Below are 12,242 nucleotides of genomic sequence, written 5' to 3' on the forward strand. Positions count from 1 at the left end.
TAAATTGAGACGGTTTCATAATCGGTTAAATGTTCCTAGTAGTACTTGTAGTAGTAAGGTGATTCAGTAAATATCCAGCAGTTTCAGAAAAAACATTAACATTCATTCAGAGTTGTGTTTTTTTTACTCGGTTAATGTCAGTCCAATACTCGCGCTCATCTAGCTTGGTTATCTGAGGGAATTATTTGGCTCCATAGCTGCTAAGATGCTTCACCATGTTCACTAGCTTGTTTCTAACTGGGTCCGTCTGATGTTTGATGCGAGCAGGTAGCGTACAGATTGTTGCCATGAGAGGGATAAGACCAAACAGTATAGCTGTGCAAAACAATGAGCTCGAAATCAATATAAATCTCCCTAAGATGCGGCAGATTTTGGTGACAATTATCCAAACCATCAATAAAAGTTCACATTGTTTTTACATCATCATAATCATCATATACTACCTTGGTGTGTTAAAAATATCAAGCAACCTTTATCAGTGGTGAGAAACAGTAAAAGGGAAAGAATAAAGCAGCCACCAGTAAGATCTTCCTCTCCTCCTCACTGTGGTCCAACTTGGTTCCGCTCTTGGTGCCTGACATGGCTCGGTTGGTTGGCGGGCTGACTGAGCTGTCGTAGGAAGGCACCATGGACGATCCAGAGCGGTCCAGTGACAAGTTGGTCACACTGGCAGACCTGTGGTAGAGACATACAGGGACCGCTCACACTGCTGGCATGACTGAACTGTGTTAAATAAAGCTAGAAACCACTGTACCGTACAAGCAAACCCTAAGCAGTGACTGACCTCTTCCTAGCAGGAGATTTGCCTACGTCTTCTTGGAGTGTTGTCAGTCTGGAAGTATTCTGAGGTTCCTGGTGAATCATACTAGTGAACACACACAAACAGAACCACTGATTTAGATACTTTGTGTGGTTATCTTTACACTTTCTCTATGCTAGCTAGTCTATTTTATGAGAATTTGAGCATGCAGAAGACTGTCTTTATAGAGCTAGAAAGCATTGGTTTTTACTTACAGACAGTTAAAGCTTAGACAGATGTGAAAAATGAATAAAACAAACAGCAAGACTCACTTCTTTCTCATCCCAATAGGAGCTTTTCTATGCCAGGAGAGAGAGAGAGAGAAGAAATAGATTTTCTTTGAGGCAGGTAGAGAAAATAAGCAAGGAGCACACCAATTCCAAACAACAGCAGCAAGTTGGGGTTATCAAGTGCATGCAGTGTTGGACAATCCTCTAAACCAAGATTTCCTTGAAGATCCAGTTAATAATTTTGCCTGTTGTGTGCATGGTTAATAAAGTCTTTAAAAACACACTCCATCAACAATTAGTGAAAAAGTAATTCAAAGAGGAAGATAAGACCAGTCCTCGCGCTCAAAAAGTCATGCGTTACTAAAACTATTCTTCTTGTAATAGATGCTCACTCTGTTCTTTTTTCGAGATATTCATTAGTTAGAGTCAGTTTTCCACACTGCATTACTGGCCGGTCAGATCACGTGCTGCAAAACTGATCCAGATACATCCAATTTAATGAGTGGTTGCAGGCATACACTTAACTCCACTTTATGATAAAGGTCATAAAGATTCAGGCTCTTGTGAGGGCTAACTGGCATATTTAACATGCCATAATATGATTATGTTTGATAAGTGCATGGCGTACAGTACATACAAAGCACACACAATTGCTTTTAACAGCAGAGAATCAAGACAGAAAAATAGCAAGCACAGATGAAGGAGGTGTAAGAAAAGATTGGGGTTGTTTTTTCCATCATGAGCAAAATCATAACATGACAAAGCCACTACATGTGCTGGGAGCACATAACAACAGAACATACAACAGAAAACATGATGTTAACTGCAAAGCTGGAACAAATTCATCAACACATTCAACAATCACATCTTGATTCAGAGTCAAACTTCATTTGTCTGACTAGATGAAAATAGGAACTTGTTTCTTTCTGGGTAGATAAACTGATGAAAGACAAAAATCAGATTCCCCTGGTTTAATTTGGCCCCATGTGTGTATTCACCTCTGCCAGGTCAGGTCTTCCTCAAGGAAGATGTTCCTGCTGGCCTTACGCCCACCCACAGGCGTCCGAGGCTCACTGGGCTCCAACACACATACAGAGCAGGGAGAGTCAGACAAGGCGCTCAGGTCCTCTCCGATGGAGCCAGAGTCAGCTGAGTGTGCGTAGTTTAGTGCTAGCTTACGGCAGTACGTACAGGCCCGCAGGTCTCCTAAAGCACAGAGAGAAGTCCGAGAGAGAACAAAGAAAAACAGGAAAAGGTATTTAAAAAAAAACTCTTCAAATACTGATGCTTTGGAATTGAAGGACGGGTCAGTCATCATCCCAAAGTGTCAGTATTCCAAGAATTAGGAATGAGATGCAAAAATCTTTAATACAAAGAGGACTGTTAAAGTTGATTTATTTTGTGATTTTTACTGCACATTAAACTAACTGACTAATCTTGAGTATGTCACTTACCTGTGTAGCCCATGAACTTTCCAGGGATCTCCTGGTTGCAGCAGCGGCTGCAGAAGATCTGGCCACACAGTCTGCAGTGATGCCGGCGGCGGAAGGTTGTGAACTTCTCATTGCAGTCGTAACACTCCTTACACTGGCTATCTGGCATCCAGTACTGTTTCAGATCACTGTCCTAAAGGGGGAACATTGACCAGGAAACCTTGTGATGACATTAAGTTAAGACCCTGGAGCTAGTGTATGGGTTGTAGCTTATGGGAAGGCTTTCAAAGCCCCATGACTCAAACATTTATGATCAAAACATCCACAGCAACTGTGTGGTCACTGCTGTATCAATCAGTTCGTTTGTTTGTTTATTACTTTGTCTGTCAGGAACCATGCACAGCTTCTCGGCTGTATCACAGTTAGCTTCATGCTAATTTACATTTGTCATCCCTGGGCAGGAAACAGGGGATAACACCTCTGATTAGAATATTAACATTGTGGTATAAAGATTCTCACACAAGACAGTACATATTCACTACACAACAACATCAACACAGAAATATGATTTCAAAACATTTAGTCATGTGTCATCATGTGTTGTTCTAGCTTGTTTCCAGCTTGTCATACAGTGAGAGAGGTTTGAAAACATGTTAAAGATCATGTATGGTTTTGCTGCATGTAAGAGTAGCTGGTTTCTAATTTGAAGTTCCTTGGATTGGATTGTTCAGTGTTACACTTCTGCTTCATGTGTTTAACTCACATTAAGTGTCAGGTTAGTATGCCAATATGAAATGTTGGCCTGACGTTAATTTGACAGTTACTTCATGTCTGTCTTTACCATGTGCAAAAATGAGTGTCATCCACATACATTTCTGTTTCAACATACAACATACAATTAAGAGGTCCTAGAATTGAGCACTGCAGGACACGAAGAGAGTATTAACAAAGCAGAGTCTTGTTTCCAGTTTTGATGTGTTGTCTTCTCATACAAAGTTAAGACTCTATCAATTTAATAACATCCACAATAATTAAAAACTGTACAGTTTTGAGAGGAGAACATGATGATTTACTATATCAGATGTTTTTTCTCAAGTCCAAGAATACAGTGCATGCAGCACTCCAACTGAATAACTTAAATTAGATTTTTAGATAAATTAGAGAGAGGCAGTTAGCTGTCAAGACATGTCAAGATGACATACAAATGAAGCAAGGTGATGGTGAAGTGTAGGACAAACTCTTTATGTTAGACTGGATGTGAATACCTGGCTCTTTCCCTCCATTATCTCCTTCAGCCTCTTCAGTGCAGTGCGAAGTTGTACAGCTGTGCGAGGGTCATGATTGCTCAGAGGGGTATCTGATTTCCTGCTGCCGTCTAAAAATCACACATGTGGACAGAAACACACACACAAACGAACAAAGAATAACTGAACAAAGCAACTGAAAAAGTTCATTTGTTCTTAAAAATCCATCCTACTACATTGTCAAATATTTTTTTTAAGTATATTGTGCATCAGGTGATAACATTAATTCCTCTTCATTACAGTGGATTTAAACACGTTAGTTAAGTGACAAACATTTGACAATGCACTTATCTTATGAGTATCTCCCTTAAAAGTTGCAAATGTGTATAAAATGACACATGATGCGATCAGTAAAAAAAAACTGGTCAAGGAACAAAAACCGGTTTAATATATATAAGGTAGATGTTAGCTTTCAAACCATTCATGACAAAGATCATTCCACTTATTAGTGACTGAGTGGCAAACATTAGGGCAAACCAAAGACTAATAGAAAGCGCTTCATTAAAAATGCAAATATCAAACACACTCACACACCCGCATGCACTCAGACACACAGAACAGTTTGTGTAAGGCCATTCTTTCAGACCGAGTTGTTACATTCAAGCTAAAAGCATCTTTAGTAAAACCACACAGTGCAGAAGACCCCTCACCTGGCCAATCCACTGTAATCAGAAAAGACATGAGAATGGATATTACAGCCTGTACGTGTATTTATCTTTCTGATGTTTTTCATCAATTAATACTTTTCAACACAATATTTAGCTTGTTTTCAGGTCCATCTGCTACTTTGTTTCCTCTGATAAGGTAAGAAATGTGAACAGAACAATCATTTCCTACCTGCTTATTTCTCTTTAATTTATCAACAACTATCTTTCACAACAGACTAATGGAATCACATCTACGAAATAAAATGATGAATATGATGAAACCTTGATCATGCAAAAATGTTCACATTAGGCTGTACACTCCTCTTTTATCTAAATAATAACAAAACCCAGAGCACCCAAAATTCACTTAAGAGGGGTTTTCAGTGTTCAGTTTAAAACAAACAAATGCCATATTGATCTTTATATGAAAATTGAATGTTCACAGTGGCAAATAAAAACACAAGAACAGGATTAAAGTGTGGATAGTTCAACAATATCTGTTCATAGTTTTCTCCAAGCCAATGACAGCAAGAGAAGTGTGTAAACAATTATTTTTTCGCAGTTTCAGTGTGTGTTGATGACAAAGCTGAATTCAAGAGCTTCAAGATCAAATCGCTGGGGGTCAGTGTGAGACAGGGTCTATTGTGTTATCAGCGACCCTTTGATTGGTTTATTCATTACAACACAGAGGTTTTAAAAACACTGACAGTGTTTTAAATGACAGACATGACATGCAATCAACAGATGTGTGTAGCCAAAGAACGTAAATCACTGGGTTTCATAAAGTCAAGTTTTTGAAAGCCAATATTAATGCCAGATGGGAAAAAAAAATGAAATGTCCTACCGGGTTTCCCCTGTATTTAATCCCAGTTTATATATCCTGAATATAAGCCCTCAATCATTTTACCACAATCAAGACATCGAGAGTTTTCTAATAATTGTGTACACAACAAGAAACATATAAGCCTACTTTACAAGCTGACCACATTCTACAAGACTGACAAATCATTACTTTTACAGAATACCTTACCCCAATAGCTGGAAACGTTGCCTAATCCCCCCAAAAAATGTAATAAGAGTTTCTTGGAAGGTATATCCACCACAAGCCTGTTTCCCCCTACTTTTCTATCTGTTTAAACACACACAAGCCTCAAAAAGCAACATCTGCGCCCTGTGTGTGTGCTTTACCAGAGGCAGTAGAGGTACGTCGAAGGTGGTCTGGGTGCTGCTTCCGGTGCGTCCTCGAACCGTAGAGTGAGTGGGAAGGACTGGAGGACCAGCTCCTCCTGTCTGACTGAGGAGAAGGGGATGGCACATCTGGCTTCTCTGGAATAGTTGAGGGAGGACGTCCCTCTTCTACACACACACACACACACACACACACACACACACACACACACACACACACACACACACACACACACACACACACACACACACACACACACACACACACACACACAGCTCATCAGGAGCATTCTAGGATTCAGTATATTGCTCAGAAATACTTCGACATGCAGCAAGGAGAACCAGGGATTCAAACCAGCGACTTTCCAATTACTGGATGACCCTCTCTACCTCCTGAGCTACAGCCACACTTTTTTGTTTCAATGAGGTACAGTATATTTATACTGATACAACATAAACCATGTCAGGTGTCATCTTTGTAAGCAGTTCACTTTTTCAATTTTTCATTAAACTCCAATTGTTGAATTCTCAGAACATGGGTGAGTCTTTACATATTGTACATCTCTGTACAACAATGTCTATTCGGTGTCTCAGAGTGTGCAGATGGTGGCATCCTTCTTACACCATGTCCTTGTGATTGCCTTTTTGGTTACCACTAATAGAACTTCAATAAGACACTGGTCCTCAAGTTTATATTTTCTCCTATCAGACTATCTTAATATAGCAGAACACAGGACTTTAGTAATTCATAACCTAATATCGCCTCTAAATCCACCAAAACATCATGTCTAAAGTTTTGCATTTCTAGATTCCCAAAATAAAGTCCTTCTCTCTACACTCCTTGTGGTTTTATGTTACATCAATCACCTTTGGATTTTTAAATTTTCATTTTAAGTTGACAAAGACCTAGTGAGCAAGACCATTTAAAAAGGCATAGACCTAAAAAGATTTGTTGTATCGACATTTAAGTCATTCTCTCTGCTCTCTGAACCCTTGTGGAACCTGTATTGCAAATTGAAAATACTATTCACTTTATCTATCAACTATAAAAATTCACCAATACCGATAGAGGGCCAGTAAGGTAATATTCTCAATATCAGGCCGATTAAGTATCATGCATCCCTAGCTGTTGTAAGCATTACAGTGTCACAATCAATATTTGGTTCATAAAGACAAGGTGGTTCATCTTTGTATTGGTTCTCCAAATCATATTCCTTTTTGCATTTTGTTCCATGAGCTGAGAACTTTTACCTCCCTACTTGCTGCTGCAAAGTTTCAATACATTTCTCCAGGATGTTACTGTGTGGCCAAGACAGGAGGCCAAAGAACCACATCAGAAAATGAACTTTGTCTCCTCTTAGCATCTCATCAGCAATTTTCACCGTCAACTGTCACTTCAAAGCAGAGACAGCAAAAAAAACTAAACGTACACACTTCTGTAGTAAATGCATTCTCTAAGGGTCAGGGCTGAGCGACAATTCAGTGTCATTGTTTATCAGCTCTGCATATACTCATATTGTGACAAAAGTCTAATAAGGAGAGAGTGTAGTTCATAATACTCACTTCTAGGGGAATCATAATTTAACTTCAAAATTCATGAATTCAAAATGCATTAAACAGTTGCATTTTATACAAATGTATCTGGAGTCAATTCATATCAATACAAAACATTCGCTTGTTAAGGCTTTTCAAATGAGGAGAATTATTTGCGTCTCTGCTCTGTAATACTGAAATCAAGCATTTTGACAAAATAAACAAAACTTTTTCTATCTTTTGTAACATAATCAAAATAAAGTACAGCATTCTTCTTGTAATCTGATCTGTAATGTCAGCGTGAGGCCACTGCTGCCACAGTGAGGGGAGGAGTGTTGTTCAGAGCGCAGGACATAAGAGGCTGGACTATAAACACGTGAGTCATGTGGCTCACTTGTTCCTGACACGGTCCAGGCAGGCCATGTCTATCACATGACTGCACAAGACTGTGGTTGAATGCCTCGACGTCTGTAAACTTCTACACAACACTGGTCAGGATAGGCGTTAACATACTGTAATGTTAAATGTGTTTTTTGCTTTATACATTTTTTTATGCTTGTTTTTTATTAGTGAGTGAAATAATTTGATCTTATACTAAATAAGGCCTTGACCTTTGTGAACAGTGAATAAATCTGTAAACTGTCTCATAACAAGATTAACAAGTATACCACTATACATAACTTAATTCAGTTTAAGGGACATTCATGGTCACTTTTTATTTTTCTTCAACATCAGAATCTAAGACCTAAAGGACTGTTTCAGTTTGTGAAGCTTTAGATATATCACCTCATCTATGGTAATTTTACCATATTTAGAAATGCCTTAAATGTCTGATGCTCAGGGGCAGTTTGTGTATTATTTCTAATATATGGTACAAAAGTTTTTATCTAGGAATAAAGTATTCGTATTAGTTAGCTTTTGTGTGTGATTCTTAAACTGCATGAATCATACACAGTAAACTATAAGACAAGGACTACAGTCATGTTTATGCAAAATCCCAAGCTTTAAGCACTGAATCAGCCAAAAGTAAACCTCAAAAGGTTATTTTCGATTAAAGGATACGTGCACATTTCCAGTTTGTTGCATTTTGGTAGCTGTAATCATTCCTCCTGTCCACACCGACGGAAAAAAGATCCTTTCCAAAAGCAATTTCAATTCAAGTGATGGGGGATATCACTTATGTTAATTATGGCCTTATTTTGGAACCAGTGGAAACTAGAAATAAAAAAATTGAGTGCGGTTGAGTACATTTTTGTATTTATCTATTGTATGGCCTTAACCTTGATAGGACAAAGGTGAGAGGGAGGGGATGACATGCAGCAAATGGACCATGGGTCGAAATTGATTGTGGCGAGGAGTGTTGGTTACGTATGAGCCCTCACTCTTTGCCACAGTGGTTTCACTTTGGGATCATCGATAAATGACTGTTTGAATGACACAAAACCATCGTACTATGTTGCCCTTTACATTGTAAGCTGAAAAGGCACTCAGTAAATTGCATACTGACACCAAGGCCCAACAGTGCCCTTTTATGTCAGTATTAGATATTAGTCACCGAAATACATTTTTTTTTTTTTGTGGCAGACACCTTTATTGGCAGCAGACAGAGAGGAAACATGGGAGGGGGATATGACATGCAGCAAAGGACCTTCAGCTAAAATCGAACCGGGGTCGGCTGCGTTTATGACATGCGCTCTAACCACTCCACCACCTGTGTGTCAAGATTTTTTTCCTATCCCTTCACATCACATTTCTATCCCTTCACATCTCCTCTGCACTCACCCTGAAATATGTCGCAAAAAACATTCCTGGATTCAACCCTTTCATCCAGATCCGCACATTAGATAATGGGGTCTATTCTGGACCGAGACCCATCCTCCATCCAAGTTTGTGCTGACAAACCAACCAACCAACCAACCAACCAACCAACAATAAACAGACATGTTGAAGACACACCCTCCTTGGTGGAGGTAATTATGAGTTAGATGTAGACCACAGCCAACTCACTAACTCCATGGCAACATACAACTTTGTGTTTACATCCCCCTGAGCCTCCACATTATAGTAACTGCTTGTCTGATGTGGTCCCAAGAGTGTCAGACTTGGAAGATCCCTGGACTATACAGTTCATCTGAAACACAAAACCTTCACACTGATAGAACAAAACATTGGTATTTAGTGTTTAATAGTCTGACATCTGTGTGCTTGTGTGGGTTCTTGACCTTTGTTGTTGAAGCGAAACAGGCTGACAAACGAGCTGTATGCGGAGCGGAGCGGAGGCTCGTCCTGCTCCGGTGTCAGTGGTTTGAAATGGGTCAGGTGGGAAGGGCTTGTGGGTGAAATGACCGGTGGCTCTGCGCTCCAGTCTGTCGAGGATGACGACGAGGACTTGTCATCAGCAGCCATGTCACTGCTGGTCCTGCGACAGAGGGAAAAAAATTTAATATTAATAATATTAGGTATGTGTAACTGATGAACCTTCGTTACATGGTGAAAGGGTGCTTAATCAATTTGTGACATCTCTTCATGTAGACTCATATCAGTCAGTGGTCCAGTCCTGAAACAGATGGCTAGGTCTGCTATAAATCAGTTTTGGCACTGTGAACCACTACGGTGCTTTCATATGCTGAATTTAATATGATATCCTCTGCTTCATACATTTTTAAGGGGCACTATGTAGTTTGGGAGAAGAAATTCAAACTCAAAATTTCAAATTTTTTGCAACATTAATGAGATAACAAAATCAACTCCATGATTGCACTTCAATAACTGAATAAAGACACAGTTCTCAGATGGAAATAAGGTGGCGGGGTCCACCACATATAAAAAGTAAAGCAGTATAAATTTTGTTGTCCTTTATGGTCAGTTTGTATTATTAGGGGGCCAAGCCCAAGGGTTGGTCCAGACTCCATATCTCTGACACAAAAAACTACATACATCTGCCTGCAGGGGGCCCTAGGCCAACGCGTTTTTGCCTACAACTCCCACACTGTATGTCGCACATTCAAAAACCTTGTATCCCCAGATTCCCTGAATGGAGCTGAATCATTTTGCAACTGGCCACGCCCACTTCCCACTTAAAAGTTTTTACGCTAAATCGCAAAACAGGAAAACCAACTTTTTCGAACTCCTCCTTGGGGTTTTGTCCAATCTGCGTGAAACTTGGCACATGCACTCTTCAGCTGGACCTGATCTAAAGTTATCAAAAGAATTTTGCTCGGTCAAAAAATGCGCAAATTATTAACGAACACATTTCTGTAGCTAGCTATAAAAATGTAAAATGTTTGATATCTCGGTCAAACTAAATGCTATTAACACCAAATTTGAGTTCCATGGTTGCCATGACACTGAGAAGGGATGAGCCAAATTTGGCTGCACCGATTTTTACGAAATTTGGTTGGTATGTTGTAGGGCCAATCCTGAGGACATATCTTGAAGGTGGTCATTACTGGTCAATGTGGGTGTGGCTTAGTAAAACAAATCCAATTCAGCCTTTTGCACTTCCAGTGCACTTCCCATTGACCAATGAATATCACGACTCAGATGTTGGCCTGTGTCCTAACTTTTGCCCAGAGCCCATCATCCTTTGGGGCCAACTTCTGTGGGCTCTGCGGTGCGCAGGGTCCGAGTCGCACGGGGGGCTTGGCCCCCGTTCATAACTGCTTGCAGTTCTAGTTATTATTATGATTCAGTGACTAAAATGAAGAGTTGTTTTATTTAGATTGTTTGGAATTTTAAAAAAATCTGCCCACAAAACTACATAGTGCACAGTTAAGACTGGGCATCAAAATCATATATTTCAATATGTCCAACCAAATACCTTGATATCAATATTACAATCCTGAAGGGCTGACTACTACTACTACTACAACTACTTCTTTGACAAAATATTCACATAATGAGATTCGTGATAAAAACTCATCAGTAATAGGGATATAATTGCTAAGTAGGTAAAGGTAAGTATTAGAAAAATAGAACAGTCTCACTTCACTGTAATGCAGCCTTCTGAACCAGGAAAAGACAACACTTACAAATCATAACCATATAACAATATCCAAAAAGACCATAAATAAGTGTTATATCACAATATCCATATTAAAGTAGTATACTGCCAGGCCCAAACTGCTGCCATTAAAACTGTGTCTACAAAACAGCATGCAGGAAGTCACTACACCAAATGTGAAAATTGACTGTTAGTGGTTGAAAAATCTGTTGCAAAGCGTGAGAATGACCACATAGGGAATGCAGGTGTGGTAACCTTAATCAATACATCTGTTTTACCGGAATTAGGATTACATGTACGTTGTGGCCCTGTACAAACTGAACTAATATCAGTAAACTGTATTAACATTATGATAAAAAAAGAACATTTCACTGCAGCATGTTACACAACCTTATATGTTTCAATTAATAGCTTTTCTAAAACATTATCATAATCATAGGATGGCTTTACAAGAGATGGGTCTGATTCTGGAGCTTATTATCAGAAAGGAAACAAACTATTTTTTTTCTGTGATTCTGAAATTCATGTCTCCCCGAATCAGGATATAGATATTAGTTAGCCAGTAGCCCATGTTAACATGTTTTTAATTCACACAGTACAGCTACAAAATACAAATAACCATATGACACCGGACCTATCACAGGACTGTCCGACAGATCAGTTGACTGATAACGCTATACATTCGTTACTCAGATCATCAGTTCTGCTTCATTTTAAAAACTGTGTATAAACAAGAATACCCCTTCACATGTCCTCTACACTTACCCTTTGATGAAGGCTACAGACTTCGAGTTTGCAATGCATGCCATTTTCGATCATGTGTGGAGGAAATAGCAGAAGTAGCTGCATCAAAATTCTCCACCCCATCATGTGATCATAACAGGCCGTAGCATGACTGCTGTCTCCTGATCATTTGACAGCTAATCACTATGCACTCCACACTGTTACACAGTGTTTTACATGGCTAATATACACGGCATATATGTTTACTATTACTTCCATGCGTTGATAGCCCGCAGACAGATGACCCCATAGACTTTCAATAGTTCAACCAGTGGATGTGCCTAACTTGGCGAGCAACTGGCTTGTGAGCTAGCTATCATCT

General features: G+C 39.4%; 1 protein-coding gene across 3 annotated transcripts in view; it reads right to left on the reverse strand.

Moving 5' to 3' along the window:
- pikfyve (phosphoinositide kinase, FYVE finger containing) overlaps positions 1-12,242 on the reverse strand; it is a 31,887-nt gene that overhangs the window by 19,155 nt on the left and 490 nt on the right. Inside the window, exons 1-9 of one of the 3 annotated variants that reach the window (XM_037109911.1) lie at positions 11,903-11,946; positions 9,357-9,553; positions 5,602-5,769; positions 3,728-3,837; positions 2,484-2,655; positions 2,028-2,235; positions 1,072-1,098; positions 785-865; positions 519-675 (exon numbers count right to left, since the gene is read on the reverse strand). In XM_037109911.1, the coding sequence (XP_036965806.1) occupies positions 519-675; positions 785-865; positions 1,072-1,098; positions 2,028-2,235; positions 2,484-2,655; positions 3,728-3,837; positions 5,602-5,769; positions 9,357-9,553; positions 11,903-11,946 (1,164 nt within the window). Of the gene's footprint in view, positions 1-518; positions 676-784; positions 866-1,071; positions 1,099-2,027; positions 2,236-2,483; positions 2,656-3,727; positions 3,838-5,601; positions 5,770-9,356; positions 9,554-11,902; positions 12,014-12,242 lie in introns of those variants that run through there. The other 2 variants (XM_037109914.1, XM_037109913.1) reach the window with 2 other exon arrangements.

The sequence above is a fragment of the Acanthopagrus latus genome, chromosome 9 (genome assembly GCF_904848185.1).
Source record: "Acanthopagrus latus isolate v.2019 chromosome 9, fAcaLat1.1, whole genome shotgun sequence".
Taxonomy (NCBI): domain Eukaryota; kingdom Metazoa; phylum Chordata; class Actinopteri; order Spariformes; family Sparidae; genus Acanthopagrus; species Acanthopagrus latus.